General features: G+C 47.4%; 1 protein-coding gene across 9 annotated transcripts in view; it reads right to left on the bottom strand.

Annotated features, from left to right (window-relative positions):
* Positions 1–5,895: 5,895 nt before the first annotated feature.
* Positions 5,896–19,362, bottom strand: part of PRICKLE1 (prickle planar cell polarity protein 1) — a 100,375-nt gene continuing 86,908 nt past the window's right edge. For all 9 annotated transcript variants that reach the window (XM_072972971.1, XM_072972970.1, XM_072972968.1 and 6 more), the window contains 7 exons: positions 17,212–17,397; positions 15,396–15,509; positions 14,596–14,733; positions 13,239–13,442; positions 11,736–11,922; positions 9,938–10,801; positions 5,896–7,757 (listed from right to left, as the gene is read on the bottom strand). In XM_072972971.1, coding sequence (XP_072829072.1) covers positions 6,889–7,757; positions 9,938–10,801; positions 11,736–11,922; positions 13,239–13,442; positions 14,596–14,733; positions 15,396–15,509; positions 17,212–17,343 — 2,508 coding nt within the window. In that variant the 5' untranslated portion in view covers positions 17,344–17,397 and the 3' untranslated portion in view covers positions 5,896–6,888. The remainder of the gene's footprint in view (positions 7,758–9,937; positions 10,802–11,735; positions 11,923–13,238; positions 13,443–14,595; positions 14,734–15,395; positions 15,510–17,211; positions 17,398–19,362) is intronic.

Raw genomic sequence — 19,362 nt, 5'->3', positions numbered from 1 at the left:
ATCATACAGTAGTTCTATTCTTAATTTTTTTGAGGACTCTCCATACTGTTTTCCATACTGGCTGCACCAATTTATATTCCCACCAGTAGTGTATGAGGGTTGCCTTTTCTCCACATCCTAGCCAACATTTGTTTAAAATCATACAAGGTTTTAAACCTTTTTCTCATTTGTGTGTGTATGAAAAGTTTGGGGTTTATGGAAATATAAACATTTGAGGACATGTAAGATAGAAAATGACCACAACATATACAGACACTTGCGGCAAGAGGACATCTGAGGTATTTACCCACTGCCTAGGCTACCACTGTGCCATCATGGTTTCCTGATTAGACAGAACGCTTGTCAGATGGGGACAGGGAGGCAGAGCTGCCCTGGTTGACTGGCCACGTGGCCTTCAGTACTGCGCCATCAGGGACAGTGTCTCTTGGCCCAGGGCCCTGTTCCCAGGGGCTCCTGGTGCCCCCACTGATGGGCTTTCTGGTTGAGATCCTGCTGTCACACTTGAGGGCAGCGAGGGTTCACTGAGAAGGTGAGGCTAGGCGAGCTGCCTGGGGGAAGGGAGAGGATCCAATGACCAAAAAGACACAGTGTGCTGCTCCCCCATCCTTCGAAGAATTCATCCTTCAGGTCCAAAGCCCCGAGAAAGGCATACTGGCCAAATGCGATGCCTTCAAGTGGGCCCAGCACCAGCCAACGGGCGTGCCCACGTCCTGTGCTTGTCCCAGGCTTCAGAGGCCAGAAGGGGTCAGCCCCCGGTGGATGGGACTGTGTGTGGTGGGGAGGAGGGGTGGTCAGAGTGTGGTGTGGAGGGCTGGGGGAGGGAAGAGGGGAGAGCTCACCAGTCTGAGGTAGATTTTGTACATTTGATTTCCGTTTCCTTTCCTAGACAGGACTGAACGTTCGCCATGTTGTGGGCTCGGCCTTCCACCGCCACAGCCCAGCATCCCCGTGAGTGGGGCTCTCCTGAACACTGCAGGGCTACTCAGCCGCGGGGTGAGCCTTGTGTGACGGTCACCCTTTCTTTCCAACCCGGGAGCAGCCCGGTCCACCGCAGGGGCCAGGAGGAGAGGGGCAGCTTTCTCATCTCATTCCCTGGGGCAGCTCTGCGAAGCCCACGGCCTCCGTGGCCGCGCCTGTCCTGAGGTGGGGATGTGTGTAGGGGAGATGGCCTGCCTCCTCCTGTAAGTGAGGGGTGGGGGTGTGGGACTAGTCCTGCTTGTAAAGGAACTCCCCATCTTTAAAAACTTTGTATTCGGCTACTTCTGTAGGGTAGAATCTGGTGTACCGCACTGGAAGCAGCTTAAAATGCATTTCAGGTTTAATATACTAAATATAGGATTTGAGGCATCCCATGTTTTTCATTTACTTCACTATCTGAGCAAGGTTTGAACGACCATTCTAGTGTTTTCAGATTCACACTTTCATATGTAATTAAGCCAACAAGTATTTTTAATCTCACTTTACAGTTAAGGACAGAAATTATAACTTGCGCCTAAGGTCATACATACAGCTGGAAGGGGCAGAGCCAGGGTTTTACTCAAATCTTTCAACTCTAAACTCAGTGTTCTTGGAAGAAGTGGAAGTTTGGTGGTCATTCAGTATTAGGTTCAAATGCTGACTCCAGGACACACTAGCTGTCGGCATGTGCAGTTAATGTGTAATATAATTGTAATGGATAATCTATAAAAATAACTACAAAAAACTCTGGATAGAATTCAAGTCCTAGCTCAGTAGATTTTTCCCATTTTTCCTTTATCCTCAGTCACTCCTACCTTCCACGTTGGTTTCTATGACTTCTGCTTTGGCATTGTTTTAGAAAAGAGCCTTGAGGTTCCTAGGAGGTGGCTGTCAAGGGGCAGGTAGCATGTAGGGTTACTCTTTGGCTGTGGTACCTGGACCCAGGATGGAGTTTGAGAAGACCCATTTAAGTGGAATGAACCTGGTAATTCAACTCTCCTACCTAGGAACCAAGATTAATTAAACATAGTTAACACCTTTTCAGCTTTGCTTACAACGTGTTCAGAGATTCCAGACTAAGACTGCTGCCAATAGTAATGTAGAAAAAAAATCTTACTTTTCATCCTGGTAACCGGGGAGAAATAACATGAGGGAGGGAAATACCTTGTCTTCCACATACTCTGTGCAACCTCCAGACTGTCCACTTAAAGGACACAGCCAGCTTGAAGCACATGCACTGCCAGGGAGATACCATCTCCATACTTCTTTTTCATGATTTAATTTAATCTCTTGCCCACCCAGAGTCCCAAGCATCAATATAAAAAAAAAAACCAAAAAACCCTCTTTCAAGTACCCAGCTCCCATGACCCATGGTCTCTGGAAGGCTCATGCTTTCAGAACCCCTTGCCGAACATGTTGGTAAAGTGAGTCAGAAAAGGGAAACACCACTTCATGTAAGTGGGAAGGCTCTTCTGTTGGATGACGGGGTGAATTCAGTTCAGTCTCTACAAAAGTGGGCAGGAAGGAAACCTTTGAGACGGTCGAGCACTCTCGTTTTACATAAGTGGAAACTGGATCAGAACACGTAACCTGCTTGAGTTAATGAGCGAGGTGAGTCTCCTGACCCAGATGTCCTGACTCTGGGCTCCAGTGTGCTTTGCACCACTCTGAGATCAGCTTTGTGGTAGCTCTGTATCAGACTAGTCATCCTCTTTTCCAACAGCAGTTGCTTGGTCCATTTACCAAAAAACACTAAAACAAGCATTTAAGAGAACTAGTTTTGTATTCTTAACGGTACTGTTTATGTTATCCGGGATCACATGCTTCTAGAAATGGGCTACAAGTCACCTCTGAGTTGGGTCTGTTCAAAAAGAGTAATTTTTTTTTATGATTTGGTCTCATCCTATGACCAAGTCTGCACATATATCCAACATCTTACTTTTCCTCTACACTTCCTTTCTAAACCATTCTGGGAAAGCCACCCTTCAACTTTCTTCCTCCAGTAAAGTTACTACTTTAGACTTTGGCAAAATGTGAGCACAGAGATGCAGAATTCAGTTGCTCCTGCCTGTTTTCTCCAGAAACCTCCCCGATGTGCTTGAGCGTGAGCAGAAAACCCAAGTGACTGGATGGGGGCTAGAAAAACTAACTAGGCAATTAGCAGTTTTCTCATTTGCCTAATTAAAAAGGTTTTTCTAATTGTGATACTAACGTTAAATTGATAATGAAGCTCTTAGTGGAATTTTTTAAATCCCAGTAATTTTTCTTCCTTGTGCATCAAAAAAAAGGTCACATGTATTTCTATAAACAGTAATTAGCGATGCCTCCTCTAGACAGCTCTCAGGGACAGCTTCAAGCTCTTAAATTTATAACCCATGCCATTGGTGACTGGCGCCTGGCAGGCTTGTTTTGCTCAGTGTTTCAGAAAGGTCTGAATGAGTTGTTGGCATTTAGAAGCTGGGAGACTTCACGAAAGTTCAAATTCTTGGTTCCTGTTGGAAACCCTGAAGGTGTAAGCTTCACATCACTGCTTCTCCTGTTGTGAAAGCAGTCACGGGTGCGTTAGGAGAGAGCAGCTCAGTAAACAAACGGCTGCCCTGCCCGTGCTGTGCTCACGGCGGTGCACTGACACCTGCGGGCCCTCCTCAGACACCCCCACCCCGATGCTGGCTGGTCCTGTCACCCAAGGACCACGGTGGGCAGAGCTGGGTGCCACACATGGACATCTAGCCGTCTTGGGTGCCCATTCCAATTTTACTACCCTCTCAGATGGCCTGTGATTTGTATCTGAAGTGAGAGGCTTAGACAGCAAATGGTATCTCCTTTCAGTTTTGGTGCTTTTAACTCACGAACTAGAAAGCAGTGTCAAGAACAGCAAATGCGTCCACAGGACGCATCATTTTCTTTTAATGAGCGCTGACCGGCGCTCCCGCTGACGTGTTATCAACGTCCCTCCGTGGGCAACAAGCTAAACGTTCCCCAGTTTGGTCTGAAGTGAGGGAAATAGAACCATGAGGGTTCTGCTTCACCCGTGGAGAGACTAGAGGCAGTGTTGTAACATTTGCTATTTATCTTAGGACCAAATCTGAAGACTTTCATGACTGACCAGACACTGGTAGCTAAATCTATGAATGCCTTTTAGCAACCACAGGCCTAGTTTTCTTGCCTAATTCTCTACAGGACTGCAAGACAGCTGCTTCCCTTCTCTTCTTCTGTAGATGGTTAATGGCAATAACAAGGATGACTAAGATTTAAAGATTACATTATTGTTGTGAATAAATATCCCTGCATTTCCTTAAACCTTTGGCAATCTGTACAACCCTTATATAAGGAAGTGAAAAAACAAATAGGGTGATTGTTACCAGGAACAAAAGCAACCACGACTTGAAAACTGAGGACAGCGAGTGACCTCAGCTTCTACCGGCCTTTCTCCAGGCTAGGAAGACTAAGGACTGCCTGCTATTTGTCAGCTGCCCATCGCAGCAGCCTTTGCTACAAGGATGCCCCCTGTTTGCAGTATACGTTCTGGAAAGGTCTTCATAATCAGTAAAGCCGCTCCTGTCTCATGTGACATTCTGATGGAACGAGCACTCTCGTACACTGCTAGCGTACATCAGGAAAATTCCTTTTGGAGGAAAATTGGTCGACGTCCATCAAAATTTTAAATGCATAACCTTTGTCCCAGTAATTATGCTGCTGAGAATTTATGTGCATCTGTACCAGTAAAGGGCAAAGTGTCTGAGGAAATCCAAGCCCATCACCCAGGGACTGGTTAAATTATGATATATCTAAAAGGAGACTATTAGGCAGTCATTGAAAGTACAGAATAAGGGAGACCTGTACACACTGATGTCGGAAGTCCACATACAAAGTGAACAAAGTCTCAGTGTATGTATCTACTTTGCTGCCATTTCTAAAAGATACATTAATATGAATTATGCTTTGACTATCTGAAGGCTACACTAGAAATGGATAACAGAGGTTACTTCTAGGGGGCAGAACTAATGGGTTGAAGGGTGGAGAGGAGAAATCTCACTGACTTGGAATTTGAATTTGTGTGTGTGTTTGTTTCTGTGTGTGGTTTGAACTTCCTTTCCACTTCTAAGTTTTTAAAGTGAACCAGACCAGGGACATGATGACACACGTACTGAGAAGGGACGCTCCCACCACCAGTGTGTTTCTGCAGGGGCTCTGCCCAACCCAGACACCAAGCTGTGCCCCATCCAGGGATGGGTGTAGGGGATGTCATCGACCGATGGTTTTCCTATTGGATTCAGGCATGTCCTCCCCCAAGGCTTATTAACAGCTTCTTCTGATACTGGAAAATATGGACCACCCTGCCTCGGCACCAGTATAAGGGCAAGTGGACACACAGGAGTCAAAAGGTGGTCTGTTAATGGAGGGAGAGCAGCAGGATAAATCATGTCTGAGCAAGGGAGCAAATGGAAGTGATCTGGTTATGTGTGCAGAGACCTGTGTTCAGAAAGGTAGTTTGTTATTTAGTGAGTGTTTATTAAATACCTTCCTAAAGGTCTGAGATACCATTAAGACATTTATTTAGGACTGAACATATGTGCAAGAATGGCATCTCTCAGAATATTAGCTCATCAGTTCAAATCCAACATAATCTTCCCTTGAAATAGAACTCACCCCATATTAACGTGAAGTAATCAGTGCCACCAGCATCCTCTAATTTTAAGATTTTTAAAAGAAAAATATAACCAGAAGGCCCAGGTTTCAAAATTGCTGTTAAAGACCAACAAATTAGCAGGAAAGGAGGGATGAAATTTCAAGAAATAAATCTACAAAGTCCTCTGCCACAGAAAGCAGATCTTTGTAGCTTTTTTGGCCTCTTCTGTGAGATCATCGCCACCTTGCTAACATGGGAAAGGCACACCCTTCCATCCCAAAGGGGGAAAAAATAGTCGCCCAAACAGCTTCTACTTGTTTTTACCATATATTCCAGGGGTATGTGTGTGGGGGGTTTTTTGTTTGTTTTTACATTTATACAGTTTACATTGCTTGACCCATAAATAACACTTGTAAGATTAATAGGGCCATAGTTTTAAAGAGTATTTACATAGCCCCTCCATGCATACAGAGCCTTTTTAATATTGAAAAAAATAAAAAAATGGAACTTTCCATCACTAGGCAATATAAATTTGACCATCTAAACTCATAAACCCTGACTAAAATACAAGCAATCGTTTCATCCATAAATGCGCTTTCTGGTCCCCTAACAAATCTAGCACTGCAGGGTAACAAACGTCTTGCATTTCAGGGGTATAAAAATATCAGCTTTAAAATCTGAACTGTACAGTATGTACATTAATATTTGCACCATTAAATTAGGAATACACTTAAGTCTATGAAATACTACATTATAAATAGCAATCCCCCCCCCCCCAAATCTGGAGCTGGAGCTAATACAATGTAACGTTTACCTGGCTACTGAGGGTTGGAGGGGGGAGGAGGTGGCCTCGCAGGACAGGACGCACAGTGCTGGCTGGGTCGTGTGACTACGCGGACAGACCGTCAGGACCTGGGCCAACCTGGCGCGCGGACGAACACCACTCACTAGTGCTCGACAAAGGCGTCTCAAGTTCTCCGTTGTCTAAAAGTGACAACCCCATCCAATCACCACTCAACAGCTTCTGGAGACTCAAGAGCCGGAGACCAGAGCAGCTGTACCGAACTGGGATGCACCCAACAGGAACCAGACGTCCCGTCCACCTGGCACCATCCGAGGAGGGTCAGCTGGAGAAATCACACCTTCCAAACGTTAATCTGACACCGTAAACAGCAGTCGGGGTCTCATTTACATGGGCAAAGCACTTTAATCTATTTAGCAACTCTCCTATGGAAGAAAAAAAAGATATGATTTAAGATGGTTAATGGCTACGTTTAAATACGATCTCCACAGCTACCAGGTTAGGATATGATGCAGTTTTTGCCCTTGTGTCCCTTTTTCTTCTTGGATTTAGTTGTCCTCGGACCAAACTGGGGGCTGGGCAGTGCAGGAGCGGGGCTAGAAAGGTCGTCTGTGTAGCAGGCGTATCTCTGCGGCCGGGGTTGAGGGATGGGTTGTCCCAGAAAATACCCTTCCTCTTCGGAGTCGGAGGACGAGGAGGTGGAGGAGGAGCACCAGGAGTCGTCATCCTCCCCGCAGAGCCCCAGAAAGCGGTGGACGCCCGGGCTCTGCAGGGCGTAATCGGAGGTGGCGTGCGCGTACTGGCCGTACAGGTCGGCGCCCTGGACGTACGCCTGCACCTCGCGGGCGCTTTTACTCTGTATGAACTTCTCGTAGTTGTCGGGGGTGTAGAGCCGCAGCCTGGCCTTGGGCGAGTACTTCCTTTCCGTCACGAGATTCAGGGCGTTGTCCGAGCGGGACTTGCGGCTTCGCCGGCGGCGGTGGTGGTGGTGATGCGGCCGCGCCCCGCGCTCTTCGAAGTGGTACACGCGCCTCCGCGTGCGCTCGCTCATCGGGGGCTGCCGGACCTCGATGTTCTCGTAGCTCCCGCGGTCAATGACGTCATCCGAGAACTTGACCTGCTGCGGCCGCGACTGGGACTTGGACCTCCTGAGCACCGGCAGGTGCACCGGCTTCTCCTCGGGCATGGTCTTCTCCGCGCACAGCTCTGAACTCAGGCTCTTCAAGGACTCGGCGCTCCTGTGCAGCATGGACGAGTTCAGGGTCCCCATGTTGCTCATCTTCTCGCAGTCTTCTGCCTCCATCTCCTCGAAGTTCTGCAGAGAATATAACGACGGCCTCGGCTTGCTCTCTCCGTCCACCGAAGCCCCTACAGGAAAAGCCAAAACGAGGGCTGATTCTCAGTAATCCCCCTGACGATTATCACCAACAAGCTACTGCAAGGAAGCATTTCGAAGCGAAGCCCCCCGAATCTGAGTATCTGGTCAACAGTCACAAGTCAATACCGACATGCATTTACACTTAACCAAGTACCTGCGTAATGAAGTACGTGAGGAGAGGGATGAATTTTGTTACAAGGGGCACAGTGTCTCTTACGAGCCCAGCTGATCTGAAGCCAGACATAGTTACAGCCCATGGAACGAGCAGCAAAACTTCTAAAAGCTCTTCTTTAAAGTCCCGTCATTAGCATACTAACACAGCATGGAGAAGCTTCAGCCTCTCAACCCATTTAAGCCATACGGCTTCATCTAACATCTCTCCAATCAGTCCTTCCCTTTGCACCCACATGTCCACCATGTGGTCCTCTTCTCACACCCAGACTAGTCTTCCTTCTCTCACATCAGGACTGGTCGTTGCACAGCCACATCCCACCCGCGGCCTGTGTGTGGACAGATTTCCCTGCAACACGTCTACACCTATTTGCCTACAGACTGTCAACAGCTGCCTTCTCCAATGACAGAGTCAAGTCATTGTAACAGAGATGATAAGACCCCCAAAAGGACTATCCAAGTCTTTGACAGAAGTTTGCCAACCCCTGGCCTAGACCTTCATCCAGTCTTCTGTCCCTTCAACCCATAAAATAATGTGCCAGATTAATCTTGTCTTAAAACTCTTCCTGAAACTGGTATTGCTCCCCTTTGCTGCCACAGGGCCCAGGTTAGTGAAGAGAAATGACTATGGTCCAGCTGACTGAGTGACAATCGGGAGTGGTGTGAACTGTCATCATCCGGAAATGACACAGCCACCTCCTAAGGAACCCGTTTTTTCAGCCCGTTACTGTCAAGAAATGTTGGCACTGACATTTACCGTATACCAAGTGATGTCTATTTCTGATACTAAATGTTGAAACACCTAACACAGGGCCTAGCAAACAGAGGTGCTTAATAATTTAGCCTCACCCACCACTCCTGAAGTCCCCTTTACTGTAGGCCTGAATTTTGGCAAGTCTGTCCACAGCCAGGAGGGTGGATGTCTGACCCCTCCTGACCCTGCAGCCCCCTGCACAGGGTCCTCCTGCAGCAGGCAGCTCCTCAGACCTCTCCTGTCTCCATGACAACGTGACCTAACCTTTATGAGAGGACTTGGTGTCACTCATTTGATCATTAAAACCAGCCACCTAACAGCAATACTTCTATCTCCAAAGACTTACTGCAAATATAATATTGAGGAGGTCTGGGTTCTAGGTTCAACCTTCCCTTTGAACACCTCTGTGCAGATACACACTACTATATATAAATAGATAAACAACAAGGACCTACTGTATTGCACAGGGAACTATATTCAATTTCTTATAATGAGCTATAATGGAAAAGAAATGAAAAAATATATACATGTATATGTATAACTGAATTGCTTTGCTGTATGCTTGTAACTAATGTTGTAAATTGACCAAGAAAAAATAAGAATTTACCAAAAAAAAGAGAAGGGGGGGAAACCCCACCTCTGCGGGGCATTCAGCTTCTTGGTAATTCAAGTTTCCTCATTTGTAAAATGAGTAATACCCGCTCTATACACACAGCACAGGGTCATTTTAAGGACAAAATGTAGATAACTGATATGATGGTGCTTTGAAAACATTAATGTGAAATCATTTTAAAATCTGGGTTTAAAAAAAAAAACCAACTCAGCTATTTTTGAGCTATCTATTGCCACAAGGCAATTCAGGAAAATACCAAAAAAAAGTGATGCACTTGCCAAGGACACAGGCTGTTTTTAACATTTTGAAATTCATACAGCATGATCCAAAGAGATACAGATCATCAGATACAGATGCAGACTCCATTATCCCAATAAATCCGTTTCTCCTCTTCAAAATAGGGATAATAAAACCCACCCCCAAAGACTGTACTGGAAATGTATTTTGTATGTATGCACACATGTATGACATGCTTGCTTTATCTCAGTGTTTAGCATTTAAGTGAAGCGCCCTCCCCTTCCCTTGGCCTACAGTTGTAAATAACAGCCCCTACTGGTGCTGAAATACAATTTTTGGAATAAACTTTTCAGTGGCTCCTTTTTCAAATACCCTACAATCCCCAGATGACGTACCTGTGATATTAGACAAAGCCAAAGAATCCATGGAATCTCGAACACTCTGCTCTGGTTTCAAGTCTGACAGACACTCCAGGGAATCTTCGTACCACTGTGTTTGCTCGTGATTGTATCCCGAGGCCCCGTGGTCCAGATCCAACTCCTGGAGCCTTCGACTGCTGCCGGGGCCCGGGTGGCTGCCATACGCAGAATCGCCCAGTCCATCTTGGGACTGCGCCCAATACATATCAGACTGGTATTTTTTACTTGCAAGGCTCTGGTTATTTTGCTTCAACTCGGTCTTATTTTTAACCATGTTATCAGATATCCAGTGCTCGCTGGCTCGAATGTCCGTCTCGCTGGGCTGCTGCTGAAAGAGGCTTTTATCACCAAACTTGAGGAGGAGCTGCGTCATGTAATCTTCATGCTCGGCCCACTCTTCAGGGTCTTCTGGGGTTTCGTGCTCCACCCGGCCTTTCCAAAATTCTTCATTGACAAAACTTGCTCCTTGCCGGGAAAGGCTCAGATCATCCAGTTTCCGAGAAAGGGTGTCGTCAGCGTTGTCTGAGAGGCCGGGGAACTTGTAGTTCAGAGCCGGGGCCAAGAGGAGAGACTGGCGACACTGGTCTGCTGACCGGCTGCTCTTGCCCATGCGGACGCTCCTTCTGGAGTCCCTCGACCGAGCTGACTGGAAGGCAGAGTCGGAGGAGTCCGAGGCGTGGACGTCTTCCCCGAGGCTGCACGTCTTGGAGCAGTAGATCTGACCCTGCTTGGGGAGGAAGGGACACCCCAGCAGGGAGGCTTTGCACTGGGCGCAGGAAAAGCAGGCCTCCGTCGCGTGCCAGTGCTGCCCGCCGTAGGTCATCTGCGCGTGGTCCACACCTGGTTCGAAAAGGATAAAGTAACAGGTCATTGCTCCACCTTGAGACGAAGGAAGAGGAAACAGGAAAGACAGACTGTGGGCAAGAGGGCACTCTGAGGGGGGACTGGAATGTCGTGGCTCTTGCTAGGGCTGTGAGTCAGGCAGTGTTCACTCTCCTTACTTGCAGATTCCACGTTTACAGATCTGCCCACGTACAGGCTAAAATTCATTTGTGGTTCCAAAACTGATCCTCGCCGAGCTTGGAGGGTCATTTGTGGACATGTGCAGGGTGGCAGAAAACTGGAGCCCACCGACACGCCTGTCCCAGCCGAGGTCAAAGCGACCCTGCTTTTTGGCTCAGTGCTGATAATACACAAGTGGCCAGTTAAGTGCCGGGTTTTGTTTTCTAGCCTTTTTGGTGCTCTCTGTCGGTGTTTTGCTGTTTAAAATGGCCCACGCATGTGCTGAAGTGCTGTCTGGTGTTCCCGAGCACGAGAAGGCTGTGCGCTGCCCCCCAGAGGCGGTCCGTGCTAGGTGAGCTTCGCTCAGGCAGCAGTAAGAGGGTGTGGGCTGCGGGTTCAGTGTGAACTCACGAACAGCATATAGTACGTAAGGTGTCTGTCAACCAGGACACACACGAAACAAGATCCTACACTGACTGGCCTATGAAAACTTTGCAACCAGAGGCCTGTAGGAACCTAACCCTGTTCCCCCAGGAGCGATGGTTCCGTGCTGGGTAACTCAGTGCTCACGGGACTTTACAGAACGTAACTACCCCAATAACGAGAATCAAGGATACACCCGTTTCTCAAAACTCATCAAACTGAAACACTGAAGATCTACACATTTCACTGTAGGCAAACGATGCCTCAATTTAAAAAAAGAAGAAACAAGAAGACCATGGGTAGTCACAGACAGATGACGACGGGCCAGCGACAGGGGCGGCGGCCTCACCGATGTGCTCCCCGCAGGTCTCGCAGTACTCGGCGTACAGGGACTCGAAGCAGCCACAGCAGAAGGGGCGGCCGTCCTTCATGATGTACCTCTGCCCCCCGAGCACCGTCTCACACTCAAGGCAGCAGAAGTGCTTCATGTGCCAGTGGCGGCCCTCGGCTTCTGTGCACTCGTCAGCAAAGATGATCTTAAAGAAGACCCAGGAAACCACAGATGAAAGAGAATCATGGTGAGCAATTTTAAAAGCCGAGGAACTGCATGCATTTTCTCGGGGCAACTGACAACAAAGACTCTGGCTCTTTAAGAAGCTGCTCAGATGGCGGATTTGGTTTCCTAGAGCCTCAAGCCTCAGTCTAACTTGGTTTAGCTACAAAACAAGAATGGAAATGGAAAATGTTGAAAAAAGGAGAAACTAAGTACATGCTTAAACTTTAAAAAACAGAACAGAATTCTACACTGGAGGTAATGCGTTTGGTCCTATTTGTGCTCCCGGTCACACTTTGATCGCATAATCTGGCAAAGAAATCATCAACACAGATAATTCAGCGCTCTCTGTGTTTAAAACCAAAATCATTAACGTGGCTGGGGGGTCTGCCCAGCTAGTGCTACCCGGATGCTGGACTGTGTGAACAGCATTTGTGAGGCTAATGCTTCATCTGACCTGGTGGCCATCTCCAGACTAAAGACTTTTAGATGTTTTCTGTTTTTGGTTTCAAAAAATTTTTAAACTAGCCCATCATTGGAGGAAACGTAAACATACAAAAGTAAAAACTGCAAGTTTGCTGCCACTGATTGAAGTGGTCTAGGGAGAGATACTGAATAAATGTTAATGAGGTGCCCTGGATGGGGTCTTGGAAGAGAAAATAGAGGCATTAGTAGAAAAAGTGATGAAATCTAAACCTACAGTTTAGTTCACGGTATTACCCCACGTTGATACCGTAGTTGTGATGCGTACGCCGTGGTGATGTTATATTTGTATGTTCACAGCAGGGGAGCTGGGAGAAGGGTACACAGGGACTGTGTGTAATAGCTTTGCAATCCTTCTACAAACCTCAGGTTATTTAAAGATAAAAGGCTCAAGGAAAGAAAACTTCCTCTCCCACCGCCAGCCCTTCCCACGTGCGCCGGGGGGAACCACTGTTAATTTAGCGCCTGTCTTTACATATGCCGTTTCTGAGTGTTTACAAATGTATACAATCTTGCCTCTTGACTCCCTCTTTTCTTTTTTAAATAAAAGTTAAGATCAGTTGCTCCATACGCTTGCTGCACAGTTTCTTCCCTCCCAATCCATCACGGACATCCTCCTTATCGAAGCACAAAGACACCTGCTACCTTCTCTGTGTTGTCTACACATTATTCCACCACACCAATGTACAAGGTTATCATAGAAATACACACACAGCAGGCCCACAGGAGAGGCTTCTGCTCTGCGTGGGTGGGAGCAGTGGAATACTGGCTTACTGGAGGCTTATTTTCCTCGCCATTAAGGGCTGAACTTGTTACCTCGTCGCAGGCGGAACACCGGGGCTTCAGCAGTTCGGCGTGGTGCCTGCCGCAGTGGATTTTTCCATCCTGATAAAAATAGATGAGGTCGACCAGCAGTTCGTTACACGTGAAGCAGACAAAACAGGACGGGTGCCAGCACACGCCGGGGCCCGCTCGCGAGGCGAACACGGCGATTTCTCCTCCGTTGATCTTCAACCCACACTGAAAACAAAAGGATCTGGGGTTTAAATGGCCCTTTTTTAATGACTGGATTCCCAGCCTTTCCCCCGTTACACTCAAGCCCACATCTCTTGGGAAGACTTCGTCCCCTCTTGCTAGTGACTCCATGCCTCTTCGGTGCTGGAGTATTTGATTCTCCCCTGGAATGAATGTGCCTCAGACACACCACCACCTGGGGCTGTTTCTTTCTTTCTTTCTTTTTTGAAACAACTTTATTGTAGTATAATTTCTGTGCAGTAAACTAAACATATTCGGATGTACAATGTGATGAACTTTGATAAATGTATGAGGTGCAAATTTTGAACTCCCAGTTTATCCCTTCCCACCCCCTTTAATCCCTGGTGACCATAAGTCTGTTCTCTATGTCTGTGAGTCTGTTTCTATTGTGTAGATAAATTCATTTGTGTCCTTTTTTTTTTTTAAGATTCCACATATGAATGATATCATATGGTATTTTTCTTTCTCTTTCTGGCTTACTTCACTTGGAATGAATTCTGGGTCCATCTATGTTGCTGTAAATAGCATTACCTTATTCCTTTTTATGGCTGAGTAATACACACACACACACACACACACACACACACACACACACACACACACACACACACACACACACACCCGGGTCCATCTATGTTGCTGTAAATAGCATTATCTTATTCCTTTTTATGGCTGAGTAATATATACATACACACACACACACACACACACACACACACACACACACACACACACACACACACCCACCGCTTAGGAATTTGAGCAGGGGTTTCCAGAGCCAGTCTCCTGCTGGATCCAGTCCTGCTCTGGGAACAGCCAGTAAGGACCTGAGTACTTAGTACGTCTCTGCCTTTCTGGAACACTGGGTGTACCCTGGCACCTCCCTCCATGCCAGGACCCCACAAAAAGCGAGATTTCACCCAGTGTTTACATAAGGGGAGGTTGGCTCTCGTATCATACATTGCAGTACAGCCAGTTACAAATGTAAATCCCCATCTAATAAAAAGCTAGGCTGCCTTTCTCTTAGTTTTTGGAGGCTTTTAGGTGCCTGGGCTGGCCCTGTCACCTCCACCCCCCCACCCACCCAGCTGATCCACCCGGATCCCTCCCACGGGCTGCTCATCCTAGGACGGGCTACCTGCTCGCACACAGCATGCATCACTGCTCTGGACAGAAGTTTAATCGTTCCTCTTCCAAGTGCTTCTTTCTTCCGCTGAGCACTGAACACCTGCAGCTCTTTTTTCTCCTCCTCACTCAAAGTCTGGCAATATCGCACCTTCCCAGAAAGGAAAACAGGAGCGTCACACACTGTCGCGCACGATCTTCCTCGCCAATTCTGTCCTCCCAGAAGTGAGTTTCAGGAAATAAAATAGGAAGGGTAGCTAGCCTGCCCCGATGAACCCCCAGTTTACAAATGACCCCATACCTTTAAAATGACGCCAAATCTCGCAGCCTCTCTAGCCAAAGGGAAATGCACTCTGAAGGAATGGTCTTTTCTTTTAAAATGTGAAATGTGTCATTTAAACTCATCAGCAGAGACACTAAAAAATGTGAGATGTTAACCTTTCTGCAGAAGGCTTAAACTTGTTAATTGCTGCTTTCAGGTACATTCTACAGGCACCCAAGGCAATTGCGGGCCTGACTATACCACAAAGCAGGGACTCGACGAGGGGCAAGGAAATCGCAGGAATTTGTAGGCTCCCGGTAATTGGTGGGTGGCTGCAAACACTATAAAAAGCAACTTGTGTTTAGTTTATTGCACTGACACCCTTTTCTCTTTTAAAGAATGGAAACACCGTATTCTCCTGTGCCGTCTGAACCGAAGAAAGGCCCAGCCAGGGAGGAGCTGGGTTTATGGGAGGCATCTGAATGCTGAGGGTGGATTTCTTTCTTTTTCTTTTTTTTTTTTCCTAATTAGCCTTCTTCCTGTTATTTTACCTCATTATCATGTGGTGGCAACTGGTACAAAAGCTGTTTAATTCGATGTTTCTCTCCAGGGCTGTTAACGTAAGGGACCTTTTCCTCCGGCAAGCAAGCAAAGTAGAGCTGGATCTGAGTGAGAGAGGACAGGACACATCGGCACACAGGAAGCTAACATTTCAGCTTATTCCACCTTAAAAAGTTACCCTGCCCCTTTAGGTACTGGGTCTGGCTTCCGGCAGGACCTGGCTCCTTGCAGCAAACGGGAGACCAGCTGGCCCGGCCATGCCGGCCCGGCAGACCCACAAACCCTCAGCCAGCTAGCATCCAGCTGCTAAACTGCTCTTCAGGAATGTAATTTGTAGTGACAATTAGGGGCATCATAAATTCTGCACCAGAAAATATTCACGTTTAATGCTAGTATGCCTTAGCCGATCTCCCGAGAGCCCTGAAGGAATACTGGGAGTGGCCACCCAGGCTGTGTGACACTGTCCAAAATCCAGCCACTACACCAACACCTCTGGGTTTCACACGTTACAACGACAAAGGCTGTTCTGTTAAACTCCGTAAACGCTCCCTTCTCAGGTCCCTGCAGGCTGCGGCTTTCCTGGCTTCCGTGGTGCGGGAGTCGGTTTCCCCGCGGAAACCGGAGGGGAGCCGTGTGAAGCTGCACTTGGTTCATTCTGAAAGGAGAACTCAGCTTTTGTTTGTTGGGGATCTTCTTTTTCCCTGTTGTATCTAAAGGAACATCCCTTCCTGGGTGCTGCAAAGGATACTGCGATGCTGAGGAAGAATGAAAGGGACTCAAGTTAAAAAAAAAATATAGAAGATTAGGGAATTGAGGGGACTGCTGGTTTCAATGTCTTAGTATTTCACAAAATCGGATACTCACCCTAAGCTGCAAGAAGGGTTCTCTCCTAATAAGTAATTTGTCAAAACACTGCCTTCCTGCCGGTGCACCAGCAACCCACCCTCTGCCACCATATCAGCCACAGGAGCGTTTACAGCTGCAGACACTGGGTACCAGCTGCATGTGTGCCAGGAGCTGCACTGGCCCCAGATGAGTGGGGGCCCCTATTCTCAGAGGGGTTCCCATCAGTCAGGAAGTACAACCCAACTCAGAAGCAACCGTGCACCCAACTGGCTCCTTTTATTTCAAACTATCTCGGCCCTTATGATAGTATCCATCAGTGGCAATTTTTAACAAGTTTGTCGTTATAAGGATGCTGGGAAGATACAAAGAGGCACACAGAACGTTCTCATCTTCCTAAAAACAGCAATACAGCAAAGCACAAAATCAGCTCTTTAATTTTTTTCTCCAGTTCACGCTGTGTGCTGGCAGAATCTCTCGTGTGCCAGGTTATCAAAGGTCAGATGCCCAAGCAGTGACACTTCGGATGGACTCTGACAGCTCTGGGTTTCCTCTCTTCCAAAGCAAAGGCTCTGCTGAGAACTGGCATGAAAACTCTCTACCCTTTCCTCTGATTGCCCTTTTGTTGTTACTGAAGTTTCTTAAAAGGTTAAATTCCTCTCACTCTCTCCGAGGGGACTTGCCAGAAATCCACGTAACAAATGCACAGGCAGTACTCCAGGCTTCACTTATTAGAGCAAAAATCGTATCCGTAGAGGGCTCCTGGAAACTTGAAAACTTGTCATTGAGAAACCAAGTAGGGCCTTCATAAGTAAAAGCTTTAAAAACCAGCCAAAGAAGAATGAGGTCCGAGGACACAGCACGTCTGTGTGACAATGACTTCTATGATTTTTTAAAATAACTCTTAAAAACCATCAATCACATGGAAAGGAAGACTGGACAGGAGGGTGCACCGGCCCCTACCTGCTCGGGCCGGAGCCCCGGGGGCACCCAGGCGTACTCCTCCAGCGCGCAGCCCGAGTCGTCGTCCGACGTGGAGCTCCTCTGGCAGCCGAAGGCCAGCTTGCCCATCTTGGGCTCCATCTCCAAAGGCATAACAGTGAAGTCGCAGAGCTGGCTTCTCAGTCCCAGGACATCAAACAGTGGCAGCTGCAGACAACACAGGGAAAAAAAAAATCGAAGAAATGAAGACCTGGAAGGTCTTACCTCCAGGAGCGTTTACTGGAAGCTCGTTTACCCGTGGCTGTCCCCAGAGAAAGTCACCAAATCATTACCCCCAGCGCGCAGGCCCCCAGACTTGGAATCTAAGGCTGCAGGATTCAAAAGGCGGTCCCTGACCAGCTCAGCATTTCCAAAAATGCCACCAAAACTAGTTTATCCCCAGATGCCTTTAAAAAGGTATTCCTCTACATACTCCTCTTTAGAAAGTTTCTCAAGAGAATTGGCTTTACTGACTTTTGTAACTTCCCACAAATGAAACCCTACGAAGCCCCAGGAGTTGTAGAAAGCAGCTGGGTTCGCGCCTCCGGCCGTGCCCACCACGATGTGCCATGGAAAGTGGCTCCAGTCACCCCACTGGGTACCCACCCTCCCGCCATCCCCGTTTCCTAATGGATGTTCCCAACGGGGCCACGGCTGCCGGCACATAGTAGGTCCGCTTGGCCACACCACTTAGGTTTCAGATTTCTCATGAAGTTTAAGAGGTACTGAACTGTGTTTACTCCTGGAGTAGAAACAGCACAGTTAAATCCACAAGCCTTGACAATCTATGGGCTAGAGGCAGCCATCCGTTCATTGATGAGTTCCTTCGACAGAAAGTAATTGAATCTAAGCACAAGGGTCAAGTAAGATCCAGCTCGGTGACTGTCAGCGCTGAACTGCGTTCCTAGCAGGCTTCCCCTGCACAGCTCTGCAGCACCTACTGTGTGCCACACGCCGCGAGCCCGCCGTCGGGCAAAGTAGGTGTAAACCCAGCTCTGACAGTCTCCCTGGACAAAGGCCTATAAAGGTGTCAAGACAACAGTCCCTGACCCACAACCCAGGAACTTTGTCATCACTATGTAGCTCCTTCTGATTCTTAAAAATCACCCCTCACACCCCGGCCCTAAGAAGAAAAAAAGATAACAAAAGCCTTTCAGAATCAGATGCAGCCTTTTACACCTGCCGCTTTCCCTGTCCCCCCCCCACCCCGAAAATAAGTAAAAAGAAAAAAAATATAGACAATTACCCCAACCCAATTGTAAAGGAATCAAGGCTCAGAGAAGTTAGGTGACTTGCCCAAGGTCACACAGCTAATAGCCAGAGTCCAGTCACACTGCACGCCTGACACATCACACTTCCAGAAGTACTTCTGCCTTAACAAAATTCTCTCATTTGCTTCAAAAGGTAGAAAAGGCAGTGGAACGAAAACACCGTCAGCCTGAGACCTGGCCATTGGTCAGGGATGCTCTCAATTCAACTCTAAATACATGTAGGTCAGCGTTAGAAAATGTTACCTATTAAAGCCTATGAGTATTCAAACTTACGATTTTCCCTTTATCAATCAAAAGACATCGAAAAATTGAAACTGTAACAGTTCACAAATGGGAGGCCAGACATCCAATGGCTACAGTCTTTACTCGAAGTATGAGAAATGCCACACGGTAGAGAACTATTCCGGCTAATAAGCTGAACTTTCGTTCCCCCTGAACAAAAAGTAAAGATGACCTCATTTCCGACAGCACCACTGGGAGGCACTGGCCTTTTAAACGAGACATCACCTCACACAGGTGCGGTTCATTCATGTCTTGACTTAGGAAAGGCTTCTAAACACAGGCGCATTCCTCTTACTCCTCAATAAAGAAGGACGTGTTAATGAAAGTCAGAACACTTCTTGGATCTGGTCTTCCCCTTTTGTTTTGAAATAAACAACTCCCACACGCCGAAGGAAGAGCAGCAGAGGTTAAGAGATTAATTAGTAAGTAACTCCAACCACCCCACCAGGAGAGGGGGCGCCTGCCATGCGATGATGTACCCTGAACCATTAAAGGGGCGCAGGTGTCCCTGCCAAACCTGGAGGGGGACGCTAAGGGACCGGCTCTGCACTGACTTACAGAGAATATGAGTATTAATAAA

The sequence above is a fragment of the Vicugna pacos genome, chromosome 12 (assembly GCF_048564905.1).
Source record: "Vicugna pacos chromosome 12, VicPac4, whole genome shotgun sequence".
Taxonomy (NCBI): Eukaryota; Metazoa; Chordata; class Mammalia; order Artiodactyla; family Camelidae; genus Vicugna; species Vicugna pacos.
Note: the sequence above shows the minus strand (reverse complement) of the source record. Positions and strands in the feature narration are given on the sequence as shown.